This window comes from Pholis gunnellus (assembly GCF_910591455.1).
Source record: "Pholis gunnellus genome assembly, chromosome: 6".
Classification (NCBI taxonomy): Eukaryota; Metazoa; Chordata; class Actinopteri; order Perciformes; family Pholidae; genus Pholis; species Pholis gunnellus.
In genome coordinates this window covers 22,572,326-22,599,446 of record NC_136532.1, presented here as the reverse complement: position 1 = coordinate 22,599,446, position 27,121 = coordinate 22,572,326, and the positions used below count along the sequence as shown (strand labels likewise).

General features: G+C 42.1%; 1 protein-coding gene across 1 annotated transcript in view; it reads right to left on the bottom strand.

Annotated features, from left to right (window-relative positions):
• The window catches only part of col27a1b (collagen, type XXVII, alpha 1b), a gene marked incomplete at its 5' end in the record, with an annotated part of 57,840 nt that overhangs the window by 15,708 nt on the left and 15,011 nt on the right, over nt 1-27,121 (bottom strand). Inside the window, 25 exons of the mRNA XM_079160793.1 lie at nt 450-503; nt 3,068-3,121; nt 3,973-4,026; nt 4,264-4,317; nt 4,710-4,763; nt 4,930-4,974; nt 5,204-5,257; nt 6,253-6,297; nt 6,395-6,448; nt 6,536-6,589; nt 6,692-6,745; nt 7,680-7,733; nt 8,056-8,109; nt 8,331-8,375; nt 8,598-8,651; nt 8,964-9,008; nt 9,728-9,781; nt 11,687-11,731; nt 12,902-12,955; nt 13,911-13,955; nt 16,072-16,125; nt 18,932-18,976; nt 24,476-24,529; nt 24,623-24,676; nt 26,939-26,992. Coding sequence (XP_079016919.1) covers nt 450-503; nt 3,068-3,121; nt 3,973-4,026; nt 4,264-4,317; nt 4,710-4,763; nt 4,930-4,974; nt 5,204-5,257; nt 6,253-6,297; nt 6,395-6,448; nt 6,536-6,589; nt 6,692-6,745; nt 7,680-7,733; nt 8,056-8,109; nt 8,331-8,375; nt 8,598-8,651; nt 8,964-9,008; nt 9,728-9,781; nt 11,687-11,731; nt 12,902-12,955; nt 13,911-13,955; nt 16,072-16,125; nt 18,932-18,976; nt 24,476-24,529; nt 24,623-24,676; nt 26,939-26,992 — 1,287 coding nt within the window. The remainder of the gene's footprint in view (nt 1-449; nt 504-3,067; nt 3,122-3,972; nt 4,027-4,263; nt 4,318-4,709; nt 4,764-4,929; nt 4,975-5,203; nt 5,258-6,252; nt 6,298-6,394; nt 6,449-6,535; nt 6,590-6,691; nt 6,746-7,679; nt 7,734-8,055; nt 8,110-8,330; nt 8,376-8,597; nt 8,652-8,963; nt 9,009-9,727; nt 9,782-11,686; nt 11,732-12,901; nt 12,956-13,910; nt 13,956-16,071; nt 16,126-18,931; nt 18,977-24,475; nt 24,530-24,622; nt 24,677-26,938; nt 26,993-27,121) is intronic.

Sequence of the window (27,121 nt, the reverse complement as noted above, 5' to 3'; positions counted from 1 at the left end):
AGAAAACATCCAACTCAGTAAACTGAGCTCTCTGAAATCCCCCAGAGTTAAAATGTTCCCGACTGCCAAGCACTACCAGCACCATCAATATTTTAGTCCTCTTTGATTTAAGGTTCTGTTGTTGGACTCGCAGCTTACAAAGAGCGTCCTCTAAAGTATCTTTAGATGTTAAAAATAGTTAATAATTACAGTCTGCTGAACAAAGCTGCTTGTAAAAGTTCTCCTGATTTTTTTCCTCCCCCTGTTACAGAGAAAAGTGCCATTGTGTTTATCCGAGCTTGCAGTGGGACAGATTTGATGTGTGCAATTAGAGAGTTGAAGGCCAGACATTTCTCTAAGGCAGGTTTGGAATGTTATCAATAAAGAGCCACAAACTGGAACACAATCTGAGACCCTGAGAGGAAGTGTATCAATCGCTGTCAAATTCGACTTTCGGGCCACGTGCTCACCTTTACTCCAGTCGACCCTTTCTCCCCCACTGGCCCATCAGGACCTATCGGACCCTATAGAAAGAACATAAATTTGTCATTGATGAATAGCTTGGGAACATGTGCCCTTTAACAGACCTCAGGCCGACGTTGTTTAACATATTAAGTCAATGAATTAGGGCACTTAATCTCCATTTTTGTCATCCCTATCTAGGGGAGCCTGGGAGGAAGCTTTCTTTGTTTGGTGTGGTTGAGGCCACATCGCAGCGCTCTCCGTCAAAGGTTGTGGCTATTTTGCAAAATACTTGGCATGTGCGAATCAGCTCCGTTTCACAGTCCAATCCGCACTGTGTAGACTTTGTCCCCATCTTTCCACCATCACACACAGTGGCCCCCGTCTGCACACTGGGCTTATCGTAAAGACGCCTTGGGAAAAGGTCACAAATCCTGTAGCTGATTCATCCTTGCCTATAAAACTGGACCAAACTATTCGCTGTCGGAAAACATTAGAGGACTGACTGAGTCTTTTGCTGTCTGTTCGTGTAAGCATCTGTATATAATAATGATCCAAACGGAACAAGAGCAGAATGCAGCTCACACCTATTTAAGGCCTTGATCATTTCACCGCTGCTTGCTAATAACAGACTAAAAAGTTAAAGACCTTTGTTGAGAATATGAGAATATTTGAATAAGCTGTGTGAGCATCAAAAGTATTTTGAATCATTACGTAAATAAGGCTGACATTGTCGTGTCCTTTTCTGCCTGTTAATTTTCAATTACTGTTGTTTGAGACGGTAACATTTAATTCACTGAAAAACTGATTCCAGTCAATTTAATATTGAGCGACATTTGAACATAACAGTGGATAACTTTACTTTATTTTTCCAGGGCAATTTAAACAAACACTAATCAAGACCTGCCTTTGTGGTTCTGGGGGAGTGATCTCTCTTATTTCAAGTTATTGTCACTTAAAAAAAAACGTAATTTTTTTAGAGGGGAAAACAATTGACTATAAGACTTATTGAGATCGACATGTTTTATAGTGCAGACATTTACCATCTATTTCAGCCTCTATAATCAGTTTTTCTGATTAATTCGACACCAGCAAGCATCTTAGGTGGAAACTCACTCGCTTCCCCCCCCCCATGCGTTCTTTTTTCTTTTTAAAGTCCACTATTTTTAGGGCTTTTTTTTACCTGAAGAGTACAGGGACAGCCTGACAAAATGATGGAAATGACTTGTTTACATATCAGAGATATGCGTCACAATTAAATTCAGTGGACTCAGTTTGAATGAATCGGCAGATTCAGTGTGACAAAACGCTCTCGAGGTGAAATTTAAAAAACGCAAAAAGATATGAGAGAAAACAAGAAGTAGAGTAAAAGGGTTGGATACATCCTCCACATAGCTACTTCTCTTCAGTCCTCTGTATTCCTAAAAGAAGCGAGACAATATGTGCAGCACAATAAATGAATCAAATAAAACCACATTTTTAATATGTGTCCCGAAGAATAACGCTATTATCTTCTTTTTTGGGAGGCAATATCGCAATTATTATTACAAAACGTTGAGCACAGGAAACGGTTGTTACTGGTTTTTCCCCACTCCTTGCTGACAGGGAATTACTTCAGACAATGTAATGAGTAGATTGGAGTGTAACCGTGTTGGTGTTAATTCTATTTTCCAAAGCCTTGATGTAATGTTCAGCTATTGTAGTTAGAAAATATTACGCTTGTGACTGCTTGTGATATCAGGGGAGCCGTGTAAAACCAATCAGGGTGAAATGCCTTAATTATACCACTTATTTATGTAAGATCAATTATTCATTCAGTCCAATGATCCCGCTGTGCAACCATGGGCCATTTTTTCCAAATTAGAAAACTCAATTATGCAAAAGCCAGCGAACACACACACACACACACACACACACACACACACATTTCCATGTACAGAAAATCCAGCGTGTTTAGTTTGGACAAGCCTCTTAGAATATTTGAATTTACCAACACACATTCAAGTTGTTGTGACTATGTACAGATATTTAATACTTTTGTTATTTTGTCGGTCTTTTTTTATTCTTTGGGGAAGGTTGCTGAGCAATCCTCGCTTTGGTGTTTTTGCTCTGCACTTCAAAGGGATGTAATTATCTGATGGTTGCATTTTATTTCATTATTTATCTATAATAAGTTCAGGCCTTCTCTGCTTTGTGCTCACTCATGGTCTCATCATTGAAGGTGTCCGTCACTTCTTATGTTACCTACTGCAAAGTTACACAGTTCTTCTTCTTCCATTTATTGCAAATAAACAAAAAGTTTAAATCTTGGGCAAGACATACCAGCAAATGCTCACAATGACAATGCTATCATGTTGATGTTTAGCAGGAATAACATCCATCATGTCCCACATCTTTTAGTTTAGCAGTGTTAGCATGCTAACGTTTGCTAATTATCACTAAACAGTAGACATATTTCAGTGTGGACCGACCATCACACACACACACTGCCATCCCTATAGCCATGATGCCGAGTCCACGAATCGGGTGTAGATTGTATTGTTGTGTCACATTGGTTGGTAACAGACAACAGTACGTAATCACCTAATGGTTATATAATGTTTTAACGCCGATTTAAGTAGCTTACCCTCCGGCCTTTGGGTCCTCTGATGCCGATGGATCCAAGTGAACCAGGAGGCCCCTGAATGTGTGTGAAAAAATGTTCTTTGAGTTCGACTGTAGCAAACTTTACAAACTAAGATACAAGGCAAAGTTGTCTCAGTTTCATTCTCATCTTCATTAACTTTCTACACAACCTATTTTAACAGCATTCAGCAGTTTAGTTTTTTAATATAATGTTGACTATGATGGGATGCTTTTTAAGTGACTTTATAGAGGTCAGACTGATATAGTGATTCAATGAGGGATTTTTGTTAAAGAGTAATTAACACCAGCTGAATATCTCATTTTTGCTGAACTCCAGTGGTTTAACTTCTCAGCACTGCTTTGCTGCAGTAATGTAGATGTGTACTTCAGGGCGGTGTCAGTACACCGTGACATCACTGTTGGATGTCAGAAGGGCAGCACAGTACATTTCTGACAACAATACCTATAAATGATGCAGGCTGGGGTCAGAAGTGCAATAAACCACACATGTTGAATGTTAGAATGGGAGTCATAACCACTGATAATGCCCTTTGAATCACTTTATACTTCAGCTTCAGACGGGCAAAACTACACCTACCCGAATGTTGTGAAATGAAACAAAACAACTTCAGGTAACAAATCTCCTAGATTCAGGAAGAGATTGTGGTTTGGGTTAAAATAAGTCATTTTGTTTCATAGTTTCAAAGTGTTAGTTTAGAACATACAGTAGGTTGCGTAACAAAAGTATGTTCGTGTGTCTTTCAACCAGAGAGTGAAACACTGCTTTTCATCCTGGCGTTGAGTAACAGAAAAGATCCAGATACTCTGGACCACACAACCGGCCAGTGTGGTCTCTGCTTTAAATTCAGTGCACATGAAGCTCTGACAATGACAGCAGTAACTTACTGGGATCCCTTGCAGTCCAGGTGGTCCAGTCTCCCCAGGTATTCCAGTGTGACCCTGATGGATGCAACGTTACTCGAATGATATCTACTGTATGTGATTCATCAAATACGATCAGGAAGTAGCTCTCATATTTCTGACTAAACTGGATGGCCTTGTATTATCTGCCTTTTAGATGATTGATGTTTAGTAACTTTTAATCTGTCTCTCCGAACATATCGCACCCCCATCCCTTACGTAAGTCAAATTGAATTCCCCCTGGTAGGAGAGACGGGGTCCAGACTTACTCCTTACCATCGGCCCCGTTTCACCTGGCGGCCCTGGGCCACCTATTTTGCCTCGATCCCCCTGGAGAGCCAAAAGCCACAATTAGGGGAACATTGATCAACTATCGATGGATTAAATGATGAAGCGACCGGTCTACAAAATATAAAATCACAAAAACTAAGTGATGCCTTCAATTTGCTGTTCCAAATTCTGACCAACAGTCCAAAATTATTTAATTTACAATCACATAATACAGGAAAAAAAAGCAGCAAATCTGCACATCTGAGAGGCTGGAACCAGACGGCATTGATTCTAAAATAATGTGTAATTGACTTCTTGTTTCAGCACTAATCACATGCTACATCAACAGAGAGCAATTTAACACAGAGAGCAATTTAACCGATTCAAAATCAAAGTTGGACAAGAACAATTTGCGATACCAGCCAAGTGTAACAAATTGAGATAGCGCTAACCTTTTGTCCTCCGGCGGCAGTCTCTCCAACAGGCCCGACAAAACCAGGCAGACCCTGAAGGGCAGAAAATATGCTGTCTTAGCCGTCCCTTATTTCTCTCAGTTCTATTGAAGTTATAGTTCTCATAATGGGCAGCACAGCTTTGGGACTCCCAACAAAACAGACACACAGTGAGCATCAAACAGAAATATCAGCAGAAAGAGGAGAGAAAAGCCTTTACCCTCTCGCCAACTTTTCCAACCTCGCCAGTTATCCCGGTCTCGCCCTACAGCAAAGCAGCCAATTAGCATATCACAAACTTAGTCATGCCTTTCGTTTTGAGTTCAAATCAGTCGAAATGTGCTTGGAGGGCCGTTCCCCTGTGGTAACGGAGAATTAACATCTAATTTACACATATTCAGATGACACATTATCATAAACGAAAGCCGCGGCGAGAATGTTCAGTTAAGGAGGACAGTAGTTCGGGCGGTGGATGTGTGAATGTCGGGTCTGACCTTGAGTCCATCTGGGCCTGTCAGTCCAGGGAATCCCAGCCTCCCAGGCCTGCCCTGAGCAGAAAGCAGAAATGACAGAGAAGTGTACTGCAGCTCCACACTAAACAATAAACTCTCCATGCCTCCTGTAAAAGGTGCAGTCTGCCGTCCCTCTCGAGGCCGGGGGCACAAAAACAAAAACCAACTGTCGATGCCAAAACAAAAGCATCCCTCTAAGAAACTTAATGATCCATTAAACAGAGAGCCGTTTGCAGCATCAAAGGCTTCTTATTACTCACTGAAGTCATCGTGTTTGTGTTCGGTAATCGCTTGTGGGTTCAACTTTTGGGAGAGGGCCGATTGGACTCAAGCATTGGAAAATATAGAACTTCATTGGAAGAGTCTTCTCTATTGTTTAGCCTGGGATGACTCCAAACCAACACCAGAGACAAAGATAGTCGCTGTGGACTTTTATTCATTCAGAAAAGATCAAAGGCATTCTTCTTGCATGGTGTAAAATCCTAAATTTGTCTTGCACTGCTTCCTCATTTAGAATGTTTAGATGCTATTTATCAAGAACATAAATCTGTGTATGGTGGAGAAATTTGAAAAACAAACAACAAAGAGGACGATTTGAGATTTTTTTACTTTAATTACACATTTGAACTCCTGAGTAGATATCCATGTAATGAATTATTGTGTGGATTTAGGTAAAAAAATGCTTCTTAACCTGTGCATCCATCTTAAAATGAATGCTTCGTCTAAATTTGACAAACAAACTGTTTGTTTGGGGTTCTTTTTATGATAGTAAACATCATAGCAATTTGCTGACCAATATAATTATACAGCGTCCAATAGAAAGTCTTTCAAAACAGCTTTAGAACAACAAAGACATCCGTCAGCCAAAGGACTGACTGTCCATGACAGGTCCCAGTTTCTCCTCCAAAGCTAAATGTAGGCAGAGACACGTGGTGCACTTGTTGAGTTTTTGTGTGTGCATCCTAACAGATAACTGTAATTGTATTTTATAGCTGCTCTCAAGCCGCAGGGCTTATCCAATCAGCACTCACCTCGAGTCCAGCGGGTCCAGCGGGCCCGACCGGTCCCTCGTCACCCTGACAAAAGAATTGTCACTAAAAGGTCAGGAAGAGAAAAAGAAAAAAAAGCTTTCTATGTTTTATTCATTTTCAAAATATGTTAAGTCAACCTCACCTGAAGACCGAGTGTTCCTCTTAGACCTGGCAAACCTCTCGTCCCTTGCTTTCCCTGTGGATGAAACACTGAGAGTGAACTTTCACTTCATTTCCACTCACTGACAATTCATATCCAAATCGTTAACGTCGCTCCGCTAACCGTGGGTCCTTCGGGGCCATTTTGTCCTGGCGGGCCAATGTCTCCCGGAAAACCCTGTGAAATGAACCACAGCTTCATCACCATACAGTAGCACACCACATTGTGTCAACAACAACATAAATATAATGCACCGAGTCAAAACATAATACTAAATACCTCTGGGCCAGGAGGGCCCGGTGAACCATCAGGGCCCTTTTCACCAGGTTCGCCCTAAGAAATGTCACAAATGATCTTACTGTTATCACCCAGATCACAAACCTCAAAGTAACTTTAACCAAATTGACAATACCATAGCCCATATTCCATTAATGTATTGTGAGGGGAACATTTGTGTGTCAAGCTGCATCTTCTTTGTGCGTTTCTAGGTCATGCACTGTACTGTACATGCAAGTTACATGGAAATCTCCTTTTCTTTAAGCGTCAGTATTTCACAATTTCAAATCAACCAGTGTGGCTGAAGTAAGATTCTGATAGGAGGGAAGAGTATGGCCGGGGAGAGAGCGGGTTCTACATGCTACAACCTCAAATCAGATCAAAATATTAAGGACACTTTCACAACGCACACGTGCCAATGTTGGTGATTAGTCTTCAGGCTAAAGCAGCATACGCACTGGGAATTTGCCACTCTTTGCTGGGATGTTCATGCTATTCATGGAATAACATACATTTCTGAGACCAAAGTTCTCTTGAATGCATGAGTGTTTTGGTATACATTTGAAGATTTCAATTTTTTTTTGGAGTGCATCATAAGCCTTACTTTGCCCTTCGAGCACGCCACCATGCTTCAGAACAGAATGCGTATCAGCTAAAGAGAAAAGGTAGAAATAGCCTCCACGACAACATTCTAGAGGAGCTGTCTACCACTGAGTGCTCCATTGGAGAGATAGACAGCACACTTAATGTATTAATCACCCACCGAGAACAAACAAGCAACCAAAGCAGTTAGGCATGAGAAGAAACTGCTTAAATATTATCTCTAAATGAAGGAACACTTTAAAATGTAGCGATTACCTGTGCAATCTAATCAAAAACATCCCAACTTTGCACTAAGCTCTTTTTTAGGTGTTTTTAGAGTTTCTTGGGTCGTATAAGTACCTGCATGCTTGAATGGGATTTCCATGCCAGAATCTAGTTTTTTAAATACCTGTAGTCCAGGTTTTCCACGAGGACCCGGCACCCCAAGCGAGCCACGCATACCCTGCAAAACAAAAGCCAGCTCAGAATATACAAGTCAAGACAACAAGTGGGTCTAAAGTAAAAATAAAAAAAACATCCACATGAACATGCTGCTTAGATAAAGAAACACACCAACATTCTATAATAAGATTAAAAGAAACGGGAAATTGAAGCAGAAGTTTCCATTTGTTAACCCGTGCACACAAACATCTGAAGCAATCTGGACATCAGGGTGTTGCTAAAGGACACTTTGACATGCAGATAGGAGAAGCCAAGCATTGCACACTAATCCTATTATTCATGGGCGACCCACTGCACCACCTGAGCACATACAAACGACTTACCTTGTCCCCTTGGAATCCACGCTCCCCTGGCTCCCCTGCTAAGCCAACATCCCCCTGAGAAAACACAAAAGAATATAAAACCAATCCAAATGTTAGCCAAGAGATTATTCAGTAAGCATGCACCACATGAGCGCTGGGTTACACATGAGCCGTGCATGGGTTTGTGTTATCGGTTATAGCTTTCTCAGGATTCCAAAATAAGGTTTTGTGTTTTGTCACCTCTAGGATTATTGTATATTGTAGGTTAGTAATGATAAAATACATATGCAGATCACCTTATCACCTTTCAGTCCTGGTTCCCCAGGGTTTCCAGGTACTCCCTGGGAAGCAAAACAATAATGAATAAAAAAAGATGAATGATTGACCAGGATTAATGTGCAGTCCTGGCGTTTACCGAGGCTGTGGAATAAACTTGTCACTTTGTCTCATCAAAGTGAACTCAAACGCAACTTGGAGACATTCTGGTTAATCGATCAAAATGTACCCTATTTATATTGGATCCACACCAAAACCAGACACGACTACAAAACCGCATCATTTACCTTGAGTCCTGTTATTCCTGGTGAGCCCATGAAGCCAGTAGAGCCCATGTCTCCCTGCACACATCAACACACACAAAACACACACTTCAAACACTGAATGTCCAGATGAATTACGTCTTAAAGACCGGTGCTCATAATACCCCCCAAAAAAACGAGGGGGATAAGAAGAGATAAAAGAAAAGGGAGTAAGGAATCAAACTTTATTTTCATAGCACTTTTCAAATTAGTAGTTACGAGCTCATTTCTTAAAGAAAAGACAATATATATATATATATATATTTGTTTTTTTAAAACAAGGTACCAAAGTGTTTAAAATCCCAAAACATAAAGGTATAAAATCAGTGAGAAAGATACAAGAACACTTACAATAAGTCCAAGGACTCCACATGGGCCAGGAGATCCCAGCTCACCCTAAGAAGAAGGGAGAGAACAAAGAAAGATGGATAAAGAAGAGATGCAACACAGGCACAGTCAGATAAGAGGTGTAGAGCTGCAGGGGGAGGATACACATGAATTCAAACTGTGTGTTTCTATATTTTGTTTATTCACTAGTGTTTTCCTCCACTCAGTTTAGCATAGCGAGTGAGCACTTGGCACTTGACACACGGAGAGGCTTGTTCCAAAACGATCTACCCGGCAGCCACATGCCATGCCGACATCCTCTCCGAGCTACGCATCCAGTGGAGAGACGGGTGACACACAGCCCAGTGTGGCCTTCCTGTCGCCTCCTCTGTTCCTCTACGAATGAAAGGAGACGAATTCAGCCAAATGGAACATCCCCCCGTTCCCTCTGGAGGCAGAGGAAATGAGGCCTGGAGGAGGCTCCCAGAGGTCAGCCAACCGCGAGCAGAGAGGGTCAAACTAAAAGAGGAGGAGAGGCGAGCGGAACTGCTGATGCTGCCCTCGTAGCTATCAGTATGGATTATGATGGATGAGTTACTGAAAGACCGCACAGACGGACCTCACAGTCAGTCCAGTGCAGGAATACAATGTTGTTGTTGTAAAACAATATGAGTGTTTTTGAAATTAGTCTGAAATCTGGTGAAATCTCCGTCAGGTGTAATTTTGACAAGATTTTGTTACAGTGCCGAGTGATTAAATGGTGCATTCATGTACATAATATCACTTACTGGGTTCCCATCAGGGCCAGGAGGTCCTCTCTCTCCAAAGTCACCAGAAAACCCCTGAGCACACAAACAAACAGGACGGTCATGTAACCAGAGAGGAAATTGAGTGGCTTTATCATGTTCATGCTGTCAAAACACTTGAATGTATTTAGATATCACATGGTTTGTCTGTGAAGCTATCGCACCACGCACAGGGGATCAACAAAGTGTTTCCCAAAACAGAGGTCTAAGCCAGGCAAATCCCCTCAAACGGGCTCCCGGCGCTTCATTCCTGGGAGACCGGCAGGAAATTCCACGGCTGAGTGTTTCCGAGCGACCGGGTGTCCGTGTGTGCACACGCTGGCAGGGAGCGGAGCCAAACACCCCCCCCCCCCCCCCCCCCCCCCCCAGGACTTAAATCCATTATAGAGGCAGAACAAGAGGTGTGCTGCAGCCGTGAGGCCACATGCTCAACGTGTGTTAGTCAATGTGCCGCGGTCAACATGCGGCTCAGCACTCGCCTACGGCGGTCTATGGTTTACGTTCATGAGAAACAGAACCGAGAGACCTCTCATCGTCTGTCTGCAGACAGAGAGAAGGATCAAATGGAAGCATGAAGACCTCAAGAGACGGCGGAGAGAGGACAGTTTGTGTGGCAGAATGCTGATTTACAACATTAGGCCAATGTGGACACGGTAATGAGCCGTAATTGGTGCAACATGAAGCCCACAGGAAATGTGGAAAAATGTGCCTCTTTCGGAAATCTCAGTAACTGACTTGGTTTGATCAGAAACACATGAAAGTCTTTCTTCTCATATTGACATCAACTTTCATCAAGGCTGGCGAGACCCTTCTAATTATGTGATCGGTCCGACGGGAAATCGTGCCATTCTGCTACGCACAAAATATAGCTTTATTTGTTTAAAAAAAAGGGGAAAACTTGTCTACTTTTCATCCATAAAGTTAACACAGGAGGAAGGGAGCTGTTAAACACTGTAAAAGGTACATAGTCTCGGTGGCTCTCGTTGTTTTATGCTTTGGGACATGTGGATCAAACATGCCGGCTCCTTCTCTTGTGTTTTCTTTCCAGATTTTGTTGAACAGCATTACTGCTGACTCAGGACAGACAAAAACGTCTTGCGTAATGTCACTGACCTCGCTTTTCACCAGAGGAAGGGAAATGACTTGCTCATGACTTGGCTATTACGAGGCTTTTTTTTTCTTGGCCTCAGTCTGTCACTGACCGCTACTGCATAATCATTTGAAAAAAGAACATGTGCAACCAGACTCGGTCTGGGAAAACAGCAGATTTACACGAGTGGTCATGTGCTGTATTAGTATTTTCCATGTAAGCCTGGAAGGATGGGGAATTTACATCCAGGCGCCAACGGCGATAGACTCCTCTGAACTGTGGGTAGAGACTCTGAAGAGCCAAACCCGCAACTGACACATCACATTATTATATCGGTTCCATGCAAAACAAGCACAGTAATAAACACACTCTAAAAGCTATAATGTTTCCTAATCAACTTCAGCCAGAGAAGATTAATCATTTAAGATTTATAGATGAGGAGTCACTGACTTTACGAGGTCTAGACTTTCTGATTTAAAAAAAAAGGATCTGACTGATAATTTAAATGTAATCTGCTGACAAATGAACATTGTCTCCAATACATGCAGGCTATTGCTATATAGCATGTAGCTAGTAGCATGTAGCATGTGGCATGTAGCCTGCATACATGCAGGCTACATGCTATTTAGGGTGCAGTAATCTCTAGCATCACTGTGCCAGTGTGGAAGTTAGCACAACTTCTCTTCACGCACTGAGACCAGGAGGAGATTTGTCAAAGTAATGCTCATTGAATACACTTTAAAGTAGCTCTGCGCGACAGTAAGAGTCTATAGATCAAGACAAACAACCCTCACTTTCATGAGGCTGCATTACAAATGTTCTCTGAGAAGGATGTTGAGAGAAAACTTTACCGGCCTACCCATCTTGCCCTTCGTCCCATGAATGCCAGGAATTCCCTGGAAACAGGAAACAAAACACAGTTGAGACAGAGCGAGAAGATGGATAAGAGGCTAAAGTAGAGATAAAAGTGAGTAATGCAAAAACATAGAAATCATTAGAGAAGACTAAAAGCCTTTAGCTAGCAGCCCTGTGAGGCTTTGAGTCTTAGATGGAGTAAAAATGAAGAAGCAACTTCTCTATTCTTGGATCCGTATCACTTGCGTGGAAAAAGTTAAAATATTGAGCTTGACAGGTTATTCTTGATCTTGGCAACAGCAGTAGCTGTTCTGTAGCTGTCAATAATATCACATTATGATCTTTAAATGAAATAATGTTACGTCATCTACATTGATAAAAACAAGCACATAAGAATTCTGCTCCAAGTGCAGTTAAATCAAACTTTTGTCCTCATCGGATTGCTCTGCAAATATCATCAGCGTACAACTGTACGTTTTCAATAAAATGAGCAAATATTCAGTATTTTTAATTTGTCAAGAATTGAATTCACACAGAAGTAAATAAAAGTAGGTTTTCCAATGTACTTATTTCATAAACACTATTTACTATTTATTGAATTACCAGAAAACATGCTAAATTGTGATATATAGTGTTATATGAAATGACCTATATCAAGATAGAAGATTTAGTCCAGTCATACTCAGAAGTAAATGGAAATGGCTTCGTAGAATGCCATGTCAGCAATCATCTCAATGCACAGCTGTGATTGAAGGAGTTCGTCGTTAGTTTTAGGACTATCCTAAAGTCAAAGAATTACCAAAGCAATTAATGCTCTAAGGATCATGCTGTAAAGTTGAATTGCATGGAAATCCATCCCAACGTTTGTGACGCGGTTTACTTACATTTAGATCAACTGACCAGACTGTCTAATGCACTAAAGGCTAACGGTGGTATTAGCAAACAGCGCCACTTGACTAGTGTGGCCAAAAACTGCCCTAGAGGTTCATGGGAGTTTGAGTCCTGGCTGGGTTTAAGTGCATTTAAATCCAACTCTACATTTGAACTTTATCCAAGACAGTAGAGAGGTTGGGATGTAGGTTGTCTTTATCCCTATAGGCTTGATCCAATACAGTTTAAAGGAGCGTGATTTTGATAAGTGTGGCTGCAGTACTTCAAGAATCAAAACCTATTTGCAACAGGCATTTACTCTCACAGCCACTAATACTCACTCTCTCGCCATCAGGACCAGGAAGGCCAAAGCGCCCGAGGAGGCCTATGTGACCCTAGAGAGGTGAATAAAAGATGGAGTGGAGGCACAGGAAAGCCAAAGACAGATGAAAAAGAAAAAGAAGGTGGACAATGAGACTGAGCAGAGATGATGGACATTGTGTAGAACTGTTAGATGTCAACAACACCGACACGTCTAAAAAGAACTTCTACAAAGGCTTCAGCTGTGGTGCTTGGTTGTGTTACAGCACTGCAGGCCTTTTTGCTGCGGTTGAGTGGTCTTGTAGAGCCAAGCCTTGAGGCAAGTGTATATGCCCATGGACTGCATGGTGCTGGCTTCCACGATGTAGTCCAAGGGCACATACCCTCACATCAGGGATCTCTGAAGAACTCCCGGCCAAACCTGCTCAGTGGAAGAAGAGGCAAAAGTGGTCGAAAAAGGGGGCAGCGACACAAATTAGCATGTAATGAGAAGCTAACGTCTGAATGCATTACGTTTATGCTCGGCAGCAGAGCAATATAGTTTTACGATATTTGGCTACCAATAAAAAGAAGAGCAAGCACGGAAAGGGATTTCAAGAAAGCCAGAGTTAATTGCTCCCATAGTACTTCACATATACTAACAAAACCATCTGTCTTTATCATCATGGAGTTAACAAGGCCAGAAGAGTGGCGTTTATGACGCTGGCCTTTTTTTATGTACCCACACTGGTTAGGTAATTCATTTAGCAGGCATTTCACAGTTCGTTTGAGAGAGTGAAAGTTCAGAAACTTTACTACACAGAGGAGGGTCATGCCTCTGTCCCTTGTGGCCTTCAATGGAAGCCGAGCGAGGCTGCATGACGAGGAAATGAAATACAAGTAAACAGAGGAAGTCTCTCTGAGGGAGCTTTAAACACCTTACAGTGTGAGACATACACTATTTACTTTTATTCCCAAACATACTGCCTTTAAAGAGTTTAATGACACAAATCCGCTGACAAAGTTGTAATTTTTCTAACATCTACTTACCGTGACTCCTTTTGGCCCCATCTTCCCTACAGGCCCGGATAAACCCTAAATGTAATACGTGACAAAACATATTTCTATGGTTACAAACTTCATTTGTGCCATTGTCAAAGTGGAAAAACAAAGGGAAACATTTTAATGATTTACGCTATGCAACCAAGTTCAAAAATTCATTCTCACTTCTTGATTGTAAGCAAATTTATTCCGATTTCTTTTTTTTTATTCTGTCATTTGCGGTGTCAATATTGAAAGGCTGAGTGAGTAGGATCTATCTGTCGCATTCTGTAAATACAACATTTACGCTCCCTGACTCAGTTAGGGTGCTTGCCAGCAGGTGAGAGAGCCGACACAATATTCACTCTCATTTGGGAACGAGATTTGTCAACTTGCTCGCCACATTTACATTTTCATAGCTTCCTCGTGGATGCACGCTTACGATCTGGCAACTGGAGGTTTGGACCCAAAAATATCACAGCAAAATAAAGGAAATACAGACAGAAGGCTGGGTCTCTGAAGATAGAAACACAGCCACACGCTTCTCGTGGGTTATAAGTAATGATTGAGAGGTCTATACAGTTTTTTTGGAGAATCCTACTCATTCTGCCTTTCAGCAAACATCCACTAATTACATCCATTAATTTCTCAGGGACGCTGTCAGCAAATCCACCGGTGCAGAAAATCTCCTCCTGCAACTTTAAAGATCAACTCTCAGCTCAGGAGAACTCCCCACAGCAAAGCACAACGCCTTGACATAAACTCACAGCGCTGGTGATTCACAGCCCACAGATGGTAGGCGGTGCTAAAGCCCAATCCATCACACACAAAGTGTCTACAGGGATCAGAGTTCTGTGACATCGTTAGTGCGCCGAAGCAGAGAGGCAAACACTGGGAACTCTATACGTCATCATAAACATTCGGGAGTGGACCAGTGAGCAAGCAGTTGTCTTGATATTTATGGAGTTTAAGAGCTAAGAGGAAACATATTTTGAATGCAGAGAAACCCCAGTGTTACCCAGCTTTGACTTCTTAAAGGGACAGTTCGGGTGTCTTGAATTGGGGTTGTACGAGGTACTTATAGATGAAGGTCGGTGCACCCCCAGCATGGAGAAACACACTCAGGAGTACTGACACAGGAGCAAAGTCATGTACATCATATGTATTTTAGCCACCTAAAAGACAGGCTCACCTACAAAAGAAAAATCAATATCCGTTTAAGTGTAAGTTATATTTAGAATGTTTTCACTACTCAATCTTGCTGTCAGACAGCCCTTTCTGCGTGGGAACTGAACTGGAAAGGGTAACGTATCTATACTCTCTTCAAGCGTACACTTGAACCAATATAGATTTTCTTTGTTGAGTCTTTTCTGCTGCCCCCGTCCACAGCGGTGCATTGCTTGGCTTGCATTCTGGTACTCCTATCTGTTTCTCCAAGCTGGGGGGGCGTGACGACCGCCATCTACTGTAGGTGATACACTGACTATGGATGAGTACCTCATACAACCCCACTTCAAAACACCCTAACTATCCCTTTAAGTTAACACTATTCATAGAAGTGGAGCAACGAATGACGGTCTCAGTTTAGAAGGACAGAGGAAGCTTATTTGTACCCGGGGAGCCGAGGTATTATTCCCACTTTTATTACCTCTCCTTTCTTCAGAGCAGTGCTTACAATGGAAGACTTTTGACATGTTATTTCCTCACTATAGACCGGGGGCATCTGTCGCTGAAGCTCCACCACAGGTGCTTCTCAACATCTCTGTGCCCTTTCCCTTTCATTCAGCCGCAACAAAATATTTATTTGGATTGACCAAATTAGATTCTTTGAGGCTGACTGAGATGCCCATGGCTGAGATTCTTTGCCGGCATCCAATATCTTTAAATTACATTATTTTATAGCTGCGGAAAACAAACAAGGATTTGGTGTTCCCCCCAATAATTCCATATGTATTCATCATTATGACAGTGACAAAATCTTACAAGCAGTAATTTGATTTAAAGGTTGAAAATATTTTCAAAAAGCTAAATTCACAATAGAGACGATATTTATGTGTGTGTGTGTGTGTGTGTGTGTGTGTGTGTGTGTGTGTGTGTGTGTGTGTGTGTGTGTGTGTGTGTGTGTGTGTGGCCCTGCTCAACCAGCACCGCAACACTAGATTTACTGCACCTGCCTGCCAGGATAGCCTTTGGCCCCGGGGCTTCCATCATCTCCCCGTTCACCCTGTGGAGAGAGAGACGGAAGAGAAATCAGATCTAGAGGAGGGCAGGAGACCAAAAGAGGGAAAAGGAAGGGAGAAGGCAGAGAAGGATGGAGGGAGGGAAGAGGTATTCTGTAGGAAAACCATAGTTTTCTTTTGCACACGTGCTTTCTGTTGGAGCCTCAATGATTGCAATGATAAGAAGCAAAAAAACAAGCACTTTATTTATGAAGCAAAAAACAACAATCAAATGGTCCGATAGAAGAATTAACATCTCTCAGCTTTTCGATGAAGACTTTTTGTTTTAGCGGAGTCAGTGTAGCGTCCTTAGGAAAGAGGCGCCACCGTGGACACTAAAAACCACTCAATTAATCCGACAGTAAGAGCTTCTGTAATGGGGTCGAGCCACATGCTGTTAAGACTACTGTGAGCATAGTTTTGCCTTCATATGTTTATCCTCAACAACGCACAGTATAATACTTGAGTCATTCCGTCCTTGTGGTGAGACCAAACCAAATGCATCCCTCCGAGAGGAATGTTTAATTCTACACGTATGGGAAGAGTAAAAACAGTGAAGGCATGCAAGAAATGACAGGCAGTTGGTACAGTACGCTGTAAAGCTCACCACAGTCATTACACACTGGCGACAGTTATGTTTCTGCCAAAACCAGATAATGAATGTGCTGTGAGAGATCACAATGTTAATGCGGTATTAAAAATGATATGAGAAGATCTTTTAAACGGCCACAGAGAAACTGTAGTCACCGTAGCAAGTTGTAATGGAAGTACTGTTGCAATGAAAGGAATTGTGTACAGCAGGATGGTTATTATTGCGAAATGAGCCTAGAGAGGGCAAATAAACTCACACTATCGGGTTCATTAAAAGGCTGCAAACGAAATACATTAAATCACTACACAGATACCCTATTGTTGTTGTTTTTTTTGGGGGGGGGGGGTCTTTATGTTTTATCTTATGTTCTACTAGCTCAAGGAAACACAGGTGATGCTATGCACACATGATATTGTGATAATGCAAATGTTTTGTGCATGTAAATCCCCCTGTTCCACTGATCGTCAGTTGGTGGCAGTAGCACTTCAAGAAACTCAGGAATGTGCAAGTTAAAAGGCGGGGAAGAAGACCGCTATCCGTGAAAATGGACCGTTTCCAACATCACTCCCTGGTTTACACATTCACTTCTCCCGATAACAGACATTAGTTTACCTTACAGAGACACGTAAATCCAGATTTGGACACTTAATCGCCAGTGACGTGTGTGGAGTTGCACCAGAGTCGTGTTTGCATCTTTAAAGGTAATGTGCATGCTATGGAAACTCTTTTTTCCGTTCCAGTCTGGGAGTTTGTGAAGGCCTTATATAACTTTCAGTTTGACAGTCAAATAAAATGAAAAAGGGGTAACTAAGTTCCACTGAATATAAAATAGGGAATGCTTTCAGACACAATTCAAATGCAGATTTCAGAATAATTTCAGATTTGTTTTTTCAAATGATTTATGAGGAAGACTTTAGGTGCACACGATGCATTTTGGTGAGAAACACTGAAAATAAGCGTCACTTTTTTTCAAAGGAAAACTGTAATAAACTCACAGGGTATCTGTAGTTGTAATGTACAAGTTCCACCAAAGTAAGACTCAATCAGGACTGTCTTCTGTAACCAAGAAGCAATGTCCTTCTGGCACAAGGTGTCGCCTGTTATCTTCACCGGGTTACAAAACAATCAAATCAAATTGACTTAACAAAAATAACAACCCTGAGAATACATTACAGGGCCAGTCATAACTAACTGTTCTGCATTTTAAACCACGCTGCTGTTTGAGTTCCCACAGAAAAAAAGAGTGCATCGTCTCCAGAGAGCACTGGAGGAGACAGGGAAAGTTCTCTCTTTTTTTCCTTGTGACAGAGCACATTCTTCTCAAAGATAGCACACAGGATCGGGACTCAGGAAGGAGGGAGGAGAGGGGGAGGAGGAGGAGGAGGAGGAGGAGGAGGGATGACCTCGGGGTGTCCAAACTATTTAGCCCACTTGTCCCTCTGCCAAAAAACCTCTCCTTCCCTTTTTCCCGCCAAGATTCCCCAACAACTAATGTCTCTTCTCTCTTCTCTCTTACCGTAATCCCCCGCCGGCCCACACAAGTTCTTTTTCAACGTCCCAATGTGTCCGTGTTAATGTTTTCTCCTGTTTTGTAACTATAAATGGAAAGACATGGCGGAGTCTCATGGGAACGGTCTCTGGCGACTCTTGGCTCATCTATTGACATGCAGCTAACGTAGAGCAGCCGGCAGACAGACAAACAGCATGCAGTAGACTTAGTCAGCATGGTAACACTTCAAAGAGCCGGAGGAGGGATTGTGTCTGAGGAACCAGAGAATTCACTTTTAGTTGTTTTCAGGCGCTACTCTCGCTGTTCAGAAAATCCCTTTTGATTGTCTCATGATTGTTGTTAAACCCTGCGGTAACATTCACACTCTCACCTCAGACACTACTGATATCTTTTTTTTTTTTTTTTCAAGATATCAGTAGTTTTAAAGGACTAACGATGCATTTCATCTCAAGAGTTTGCGGTATGCATTTTCAAAGTTGCATAAATTACATTCTAGCACTTTTCCGTTACTCAGATTGGCCTAAAGGGGGCGCTACAATCATGATTATTGGATTAATGATGTGATTATTACTCAGTGGCCCAAAGGTGAGCGACATTACAACTTGTAGGTAGATGTAGAGTAAGGATACTGATAAGGATGTTCCACATATTGCATGCTATACATAAGAGAACAAGTATGATATACATCACGGAGAATTGAAGTACTCACAGGTTCACCAGGGAGACCAGCAGGACCAGGATGACCTCTTTGTCCCTGTTGACAAGAAACAATAAGTTAGAGGTTTGCACATCCAACCATAAGTCTGAGTAAAAACACCATGGCATCTTATCTTATTTTAAATCTAATCACAATGCCACAGGGAAGTACAATGCTAAAACGAGACTGTGTGTGTCTTTGTGTTAGAAAATGTCTGGGGATCTAATTTAATCAAATGTTGTTGATAAAAAGTTCACCTTGTGTCACCTTTTGTTCAACAGCATCTTTGTCAACAACTCAGGGGCTGAAATGATGTTGTATTTTCCAATTGCCGAAAGACTGTTTCCTTATAAAATAGAACAACTCAATAAAGACCCAAAAGGTTTACTTTACAATAGCTGTGAATAGACCACCAAGCAGCACAGGCTGGTTAACCCTGAATAAAACACTTCTTTTACGATTCCTACTGAAGACCGACGCCGTTTGTATTTAGAGTTGCAACACAGCTGCTTGGCACCAATGTACCGTGACAAAACAATTCAGAACGACCCTGCATTAATTAGACCAGCAAACCAGTCGGACAGGAGGAAGTGAGACCCAACAAGGTAATTAATGGTCACCTTCATGTGGCCTCAAATGAGCATGCCAGCTGGTTACAAAATGTATTAATCTTTTCACAATCAAGGCCCACAACAGTGTAGATAGAGTCACATGAAGTCATCTCTGAGGGAAGAAACACATCTATCCCCTCAAGTGTGAAGTCATTAGCCACCAGCTGGGTTGGCCCGTCGCTGGCAGACCAAGAGGCGTCCAGAGGCTGATGTGAAAAAATGAGTATTAGTCTAAACAAACAGTTCACCATCAACAGGCCCACACCGAGCACTCTCAGGCCTGCAGCCAGGGTGTATACAGGAGGATTAAAACGTCCCTCTGCAAACGTCCTGCGAGACATTCGGTAGTATTGACGTAAAGCAGGGCTCCACTTTGAAGGATACTTCACTGTCCAGGGTTTATGCAGGCCTGGTTGAAAGTGATGAGGAAGGGGAATGTAACTAAATGTAAGAATTTGGGCTTATTTCAATACTGTGATTGGTTTCTTTTTGTATCGATATTAAGTTGTTTACTTGCCAGGATGCTAAAATCACTTAACCCTCATTCACAATGCAGTGTGATTCTGCCTCTTGTCAAAACTCTTAAATGTGGGCCATACCCTCCGAAACCTTAAATAGTTTGCCCTTTTGGAAAATATATTCATCCACTTTCCTGCTGAAAGTTAAATGTAAAGATTTGTACCACTCTCGTATCTGTCCGTTAAATATAAAGCTACAGCCAGGAGACACTTAGCTTAGCTTAGCACAAAGACTGGAACCCTGGGAAAACAGCTAGCCTGACTCTGTCCAAAGGTTAATTAAAATAAAAAATCCACCTCCCAGCACCTATTGTCACTAATTTGTTTAGTCCGTGCAGAAACGGAAGAGATATCTAAGTGTGGGACTATTTCTTGGGCGGGTTTCCTATTTTTCCTGTTTACAGTCTTAATGCAAACCAAAGCTAACCATCTCATCTCCAGGCTGTAGTTTCATATTCACTGTACAGATATGAGAGTTTCATCACTTGTATGCTCGTCAAGAAAGCAAATATTTCCCAAAATGTAGAAATATTCCTTTAAACCTGGGCTGGTGTTTTGAATCATTTATGTTGCAATAATGGAGCATGACATTTTTGTTTGTTGGCTATGGAATCGATGGACAGAATTCAAAATGAGGTTTGAAAACTGTCTGCACAACATAACGACTGGTGGGTCAGGCAGGTTTGAGAGGCTGAAGCAGAGTGGGACTGACGTGCCTGAAGCTTGTCAGTAAAAGCATGCTGGCAGGCTGACGTCCCATGTTGACAAAAATCATCTTTACTAAGAAAAGTACATTAATAACATGCCAATGGAACATTTCTGAAGATATATCAATACAATCCTACTGCTACAAACCAGTCAGCTGAGACTGGAGCCTCTGATGTCATCATGATGTGGGAACTGTTACTTAAACCAACAGCAGGATAAACTTGTGCATTCACTAAAGTGTGTAACAGAGATGAAAAACACTCGTGAGTTAATCTTTTACAAATGCTCAGAGCTGGTTCCTGAGTCTAATAAGAAAAGTCCTGACAAAGACAGAAAGAAATATAGAAAGAAACACTTTGAATCTATTTTTTTTTAAGAGTCAAATTTTCTGTCACATCTCATGCAGCTCTTGGACGCAGAGTAAAGCCAGATGCCGGTTCATCAGTCACAGTAATTCGATCAGGCGTTTCAGTTCCGTCAAACTCATTGTTGATGAATATTTGTCTACGTATCTACTGACAGACAGCACTGAGCTTGAAGTTGGAAATAACTGACGGGATTTTTGGGAGTAGACGAGTCTCCAGCGGGAACCAAAGCGCTGCAGCCAAGAAAAGAGAATAGAATGTGGCCAAGCTTTCCAGAGAAACCAGTACAGTCGAGTACAGTGGAACTAAGAAAAGGGACACGTCTGTGCGTATCTTCATGTGCATTGTATATCTGGACTCAACCTAAATGGGAAGCTTTCACAGTTCTGTACATTTAGTGTATATTATCCGTTAGTTCTGCCTCTCTATGAAGACCAAACTGTTTTAATTAGTGCAACGTACAGCAGTTCAACCCTGCAGCCAACAGGCAAAGTGCAGCAGCAGCATCTCCGCCGCTTACACAATAAGTAACAGACTTTCCTTGGCAGACAAAAAAAAATATGTTGTTCTTTCCATAGATTTTCTTTTTTATTATATCACAAAACGTATTCCCAGTTGGCAAGCCCCGCACTCCGTTTCCTGGATAAATCAGACTCAGCAAATAAAAAGGTATAGTATGAAAACTTTATTATTATACAAAGCTGAGGAGCAGGGAGGGAAAATCTTGAGGGTTGCACAGCCAATAAAAAAAAAAGTTGAGCGTTATTCCAGTGTGCCATAATCAGAGCTGGCTGTGTAAAAGGCACACTGGTCCAGGGCTGGTAATACTCTACAGTATTTTGGTATGACACGCACGCACACACAGTCTACAGTGCAGACCGCTGACTGACTCCTCGGCAACCTCCACCGTTGCATCTCCACACGTTTCCCACAGCGAGAGAGGCTTTCTCTGGCAGCGGGCCGAGGACGGAGCACAAAACTCAGCGAAAACTCAGGGTCCATAAAGCAGCGGCTGGGTCACGGTTTTACTGGCTGCTTGGACTCGAGCGGGCAACAGAACAAACCCTCGAGCTTCCTCTGTGGCTAATGATGGAATTTCGGTGTAATTTGAATACAAAAGTGCACTGTAAGGAGTTTTGGCTTCCAGCGTCGGGAGTATTATAAGAAAAAAAAAAGAAAAAGAGTGAAGAACAGCTGCAAGCAATAAGGTGTCTGGTGGCTTTCAGAGGAGCCAAGCTGATTGCTTGTATTAGCAAACTGCGTTTCTATACTTTGTATGGCTGTCAGCGTTTACTTTCGGGGTTCCGAGTGTATTTAACACAGACGGGATCAAAGGGGCCTGGATCCCACCTGAACCGATCAGCAGAACAGGAAAAGGGGATCTGTTACAACCACTTAACCTCAGCCAGGTTGCAGGTCCACGCCCAGCAAAGAGCCTCAATTACCATAAATCAGCAGGAAGAATATCGGCTTTTTCCCATGGCTCCACGCTTCAAGACTCACACGGCGAGAAGAGGTCTTCCTCCTTCGAGATGGAGTCCCCCCCCCCCCCCCCCCCCCGTTACTACACTGAACGGAGGATCCTCGAGCACACCAGATGTTTTTTCCCAGTCAGCGCTGTCCGATTGCATAACAGATTGTCGGTGATCCCGCCGAAGCATTTTACACTCATACTTGTGTGTGTCCCAAATGAGGACGGGAGTGTGTGTGTGTGTGTGTGTCTAAGTAAGAGAGAAAGCTGCTAACAAAAGGTTTTCTCATATTGTGGGACAGTTGTGTTCTAATTAGTATTCTTCTGGCATTTGAAACTTGACCTTATACTTTATTGTACTGATGCACAGTTTCTGTTTCTTCTCCCGAGTATAATTCTGACAGCAAACCGCAAAAGGAGCAGCGTGATGATAAACTGCCGAGTCTTTTTTCCCTCAAGCTTTTGTTTTTCTTAGCAGATGTTGCCTGTCAGGTAATTCAGCAGAGATTCCCTTTGCGAAGCTTATCTTCTTCACTCTCATTTTAAAATGAATAAATACATTTATTTCAACACCACAGTAATTCATCGACTGATCTATATCTTGGAGATTCCCTGTCACTTAGTCAGTAGGGTTGAGAAGGTGATACACCGAAATGAATTTCGTACATTTGGGCTTCAGTGGAGAGTTGTTGTGTCCCACAATGTTGTTAAGTGCTATTTCCAAGGCTTTTACCCCTGCTAACAAGCATGGAAATGAACTGCACATTTGTCGCCCTGTCCAGCGTTGGGAGGTAATTGATAGCAACGATAGCAGAGTTGTTGTGTAAGATTATGTGAGGCCTGCCATTTATTGGAATCAGCCATCGCTACAGACAGCTGGTAAACATTCTGCTGGACTTGTGCTGTTGATTATGGGAGAGAAACTACAAAGACGGTGTGAAACACAACTCTTCCAGTCCATCGACTAGACAAGATATTCAATAATTATCGGTATCACGTATAGATCGGTTAATGATGGTGGGAGGCAGAGTAGTAAAAGACACATTATCCTGTTTAAGGTGTGACAAGTTGTGTTCCCACATCATTTATTTCCCCAAAAAAGCTCAAAGAGAAGGGAAGACAACTGAGCCACATGTTCATCCGGACGACATGTTCCTTTGTTACGATGAGCAAGGGCACTGTACTTCCTCCAGAGTCAATACCACCAACATCCTGCTGCTGTGAATACTCACTTAAGCGTCAAATGTGTGTTAATCCGCGCTGAAAATAATCCCTAAAACAAGAGCACTCCTGTTTGAGAAATGTTATCTAAAAACTCCAGTGCCCCTACATGTTTACGATACTCCACCAACATGAAAAATGTTCATATGTGGAAAAAAACAACTAACTAATTTGGAGGGGGGGGGGGGGGGATAACAGGCTTTGGGAAAAGGCCAAGGATAAAATGTACAAGGCCACGAAGAAAACGCTGTGCTGCTAACCATCACTCCCTGTCATGATAGCCCGGCGCATGTGAAGAAGTCAAATAACGTAAACCAACAATCCAGAGCAGGACCAGATCACAGAACTAAACCACAATCAGACATAACATGCATTTGGCGGAAGCATGTAAAACGTCCGTAAACTTCAGCTCTCCTCAACTGCCTTCATTGTTTCTTTGGAGGCCTGCGATATCGATGATGTAACAGGCCAGGCACTGAACCCACATATATTTCAACTCACAGGGGAATATAAATGAATAGAGAATATATATATATATATAGAATATAAACGTGTGGGACAGGGCCAGTGATATCTGATGGATATCAGTTACTCCCTTGTAGATTTACACAAAAAAAAACCAACACACAGTTTGAAGTTGTGACACAAATCAGATCGTCTACCTTGCGTCCATCTTGGCCATACAGTCCAGGGGGGCCCATGACACCAGGCTCTCCCTAAAAAGGACAAATCAGGTCACGATCAATACACCAACGTAATTTGAAAAAAATAAAGTAGTTCTATGAAAGGAAAGATGACAATATGCATACGTTTAGTCCTTTTGGGGCATGGCCAGGTGACTGTCCATAATCTCCTTTTTGTCCCTAGAACATATAGAAAAAAACAGAACATTTTCTTATTAATACTTTTAGAGACACATTTGCCCCAGCGGGTTCGTGATGTATCCCAGTCTGCACCAACGTTCACCGCACATTTTCTGCATTTGCCGCAGCATTCCACCTCCCAAGGCGCAGAGGAGTGTTTACATTTACACTATCATGAGTTCATCCCACTTCTTGGCGAGCCTAGCGGTTGTATTTACAGAAACGTGCAGTCCATTTATGCCCAGGCGGGGACTTGGTTTACACCAAGCCAGCGAGAAGTGATGGGTAGTGATCGTGTACATTCTTCTCCCTTTTTGGGCAGTGGGAATCCTGTCAGTGCTATCTGGGTCAGCATTCAGCGTCCAATCACACTGGTGAGAGAAGCTGTCCAGAAATCTACGCAATAATAATGTCAGAGGTCCGTGGAGAAATAGATCATTTCCTGTGTTAGCACTTATCATGTAAATAAATATGAAGAGAAACGGTGCAGCACTGAGTTGGTTTGACTACAATCAAAACAGCTGCTATTGGCTGATTGCACGTGTTCTGACACATTGCGTTTAGCGAATTAAAGTTTGGGCATGCAGAGAAATCTGTGTGGTGACTCACTTTGGTTCAATCCTGATTTTTCCAGAAATATTGGGGCTATTTTTTCCATTTTTTTTTGTGCAAAAGGCAATAGTTCAGTCAGTGCAAAGACACTCACTGCTTCACAGGAGTATGTTTTATTGAACTGGCTTACTGGACAAAGGAGGACAGGAGTTCCCATCTACAGTATACAGGCCCCTTTAAACCTACATGTTCTTGACAGCAAAGGCTTGGCATTGAGAAGTCTTTGCTCCAGGAGGAGTGCAACTCCAGCCAAGAGCAGCATACATTCCCTGAACACTGTGTCTTTTCACCATCTAAAGGTTTTCATCACAACGACATCATCTAAATAGTTTAAACTCAAAGAGAAGCCAAATGAAGTCATCTTTTCTGAAAAAGCTTATAAGCACTTGTACCTTTTAGGCCGTCATTCATTCCCTTTTCAAAGGCTTACTTCACCCACAGAATGACCAAACACGAGCATTTTCCTCCACCACCGTCTCATGCAGGGACTCGCAGAGTGCATGCGCAAGCATGAGACTGTAGTGGCGGAAGTTTTAAATCGTATGATTTGGGTGAAAATGTATGTGCTTGGGAAGTACCGAGCAGGAAAACTGGATGAACAAGACTTGGATTCTACAGCACGAGTTGTGTGTAAATGTATTTGTGATATAGTATTGCTATTGCTGGTGTTAAACCTGCCCTCCATTTACTTCAATTCATCAAGGATTTACTCGTAAGTTTTCGTGTTCTCTGTTCATCGCGGAAATGTTCATTTCAAGGGTGAAGTATCCCTTTAAGTCTACTGGTAGGCTACTCACAGTAGTAGATAATTAATCATCATCCCATCTACATTTTTCATCATTGCATCCAGATAAAATGACATATTCAAGACTGAATTCGGCTTACACAGTATGTTTTCATCCAGCTTGTTCATTTTTCTCAAAGTAGAGAACTGTGCCACACCAGACTGTCTGCTGTTTGAGGTTTGTGTGCACATGGGTCAAACTGAGCCGAGCCAGATTTGGTTAGGCTCCGCTAAGTCGTATGTACGATATAGGAGTTATGTTGGGTTTTTTTTCCATGTTAAAGCAGGCCAAATCATGGTATCAATTATGTTGTTTTAAATGTTTAAAGACACTGTGGTAAATGGTGAAATTCAACCCATTGGAATGGATTAGGTGCAGAAATACGAGCAATTTTCCATTTTATTCCGGCATAGTTTAACATAAAGACTGTGATAAAAGACTTTTTGGAGCTAAGCAACTCTTTGTGTTGACAATTCAAATCAGCTGGAACACAGACTGATGTCAAGTACTTGCAAAGTAGTGAGTCAGAGAAAGACTTAAAACTGCTTTTCTCTCCTGAGGGGAAACAAATGGCTTTTTGAGAGGCTAGACTAGTCGTAGCCTACTGTGAAGCCAAGAGCATCTGACCACAGACAAGACAAATCACAAACAAACATAGGATGAAAATGGAGAAAAATCACAAGAATTACTTGCTCTTCTTCCTGTTGTTTAAATGCCCTTGTTTCATTGGTTAGATAAGGACCAAAGAGTATGTACCATAAAACATATGGTATTAATAAATATATATACACAAGATGAGACTTAGTTTTCTTTTCCTTCCAAAATACAGTTAGTTAGCATTTGACATAAACGTATTGATTTGTACCTTGACTCCAGGAGGTCCGGGATGACCAGGGTTTCCATGAGGGCCCGGAGGACCCTGAAAACAGAGACACACATGAGGAAGACACTGAGTGAAGGTGATCGTCGGGGTCATTGAACAGGCCTCCATTTCAGCAGCAAAGAGCGGTGAGTTAGCGCTATATGTGAGGTTTGCACAGCTGTTTGC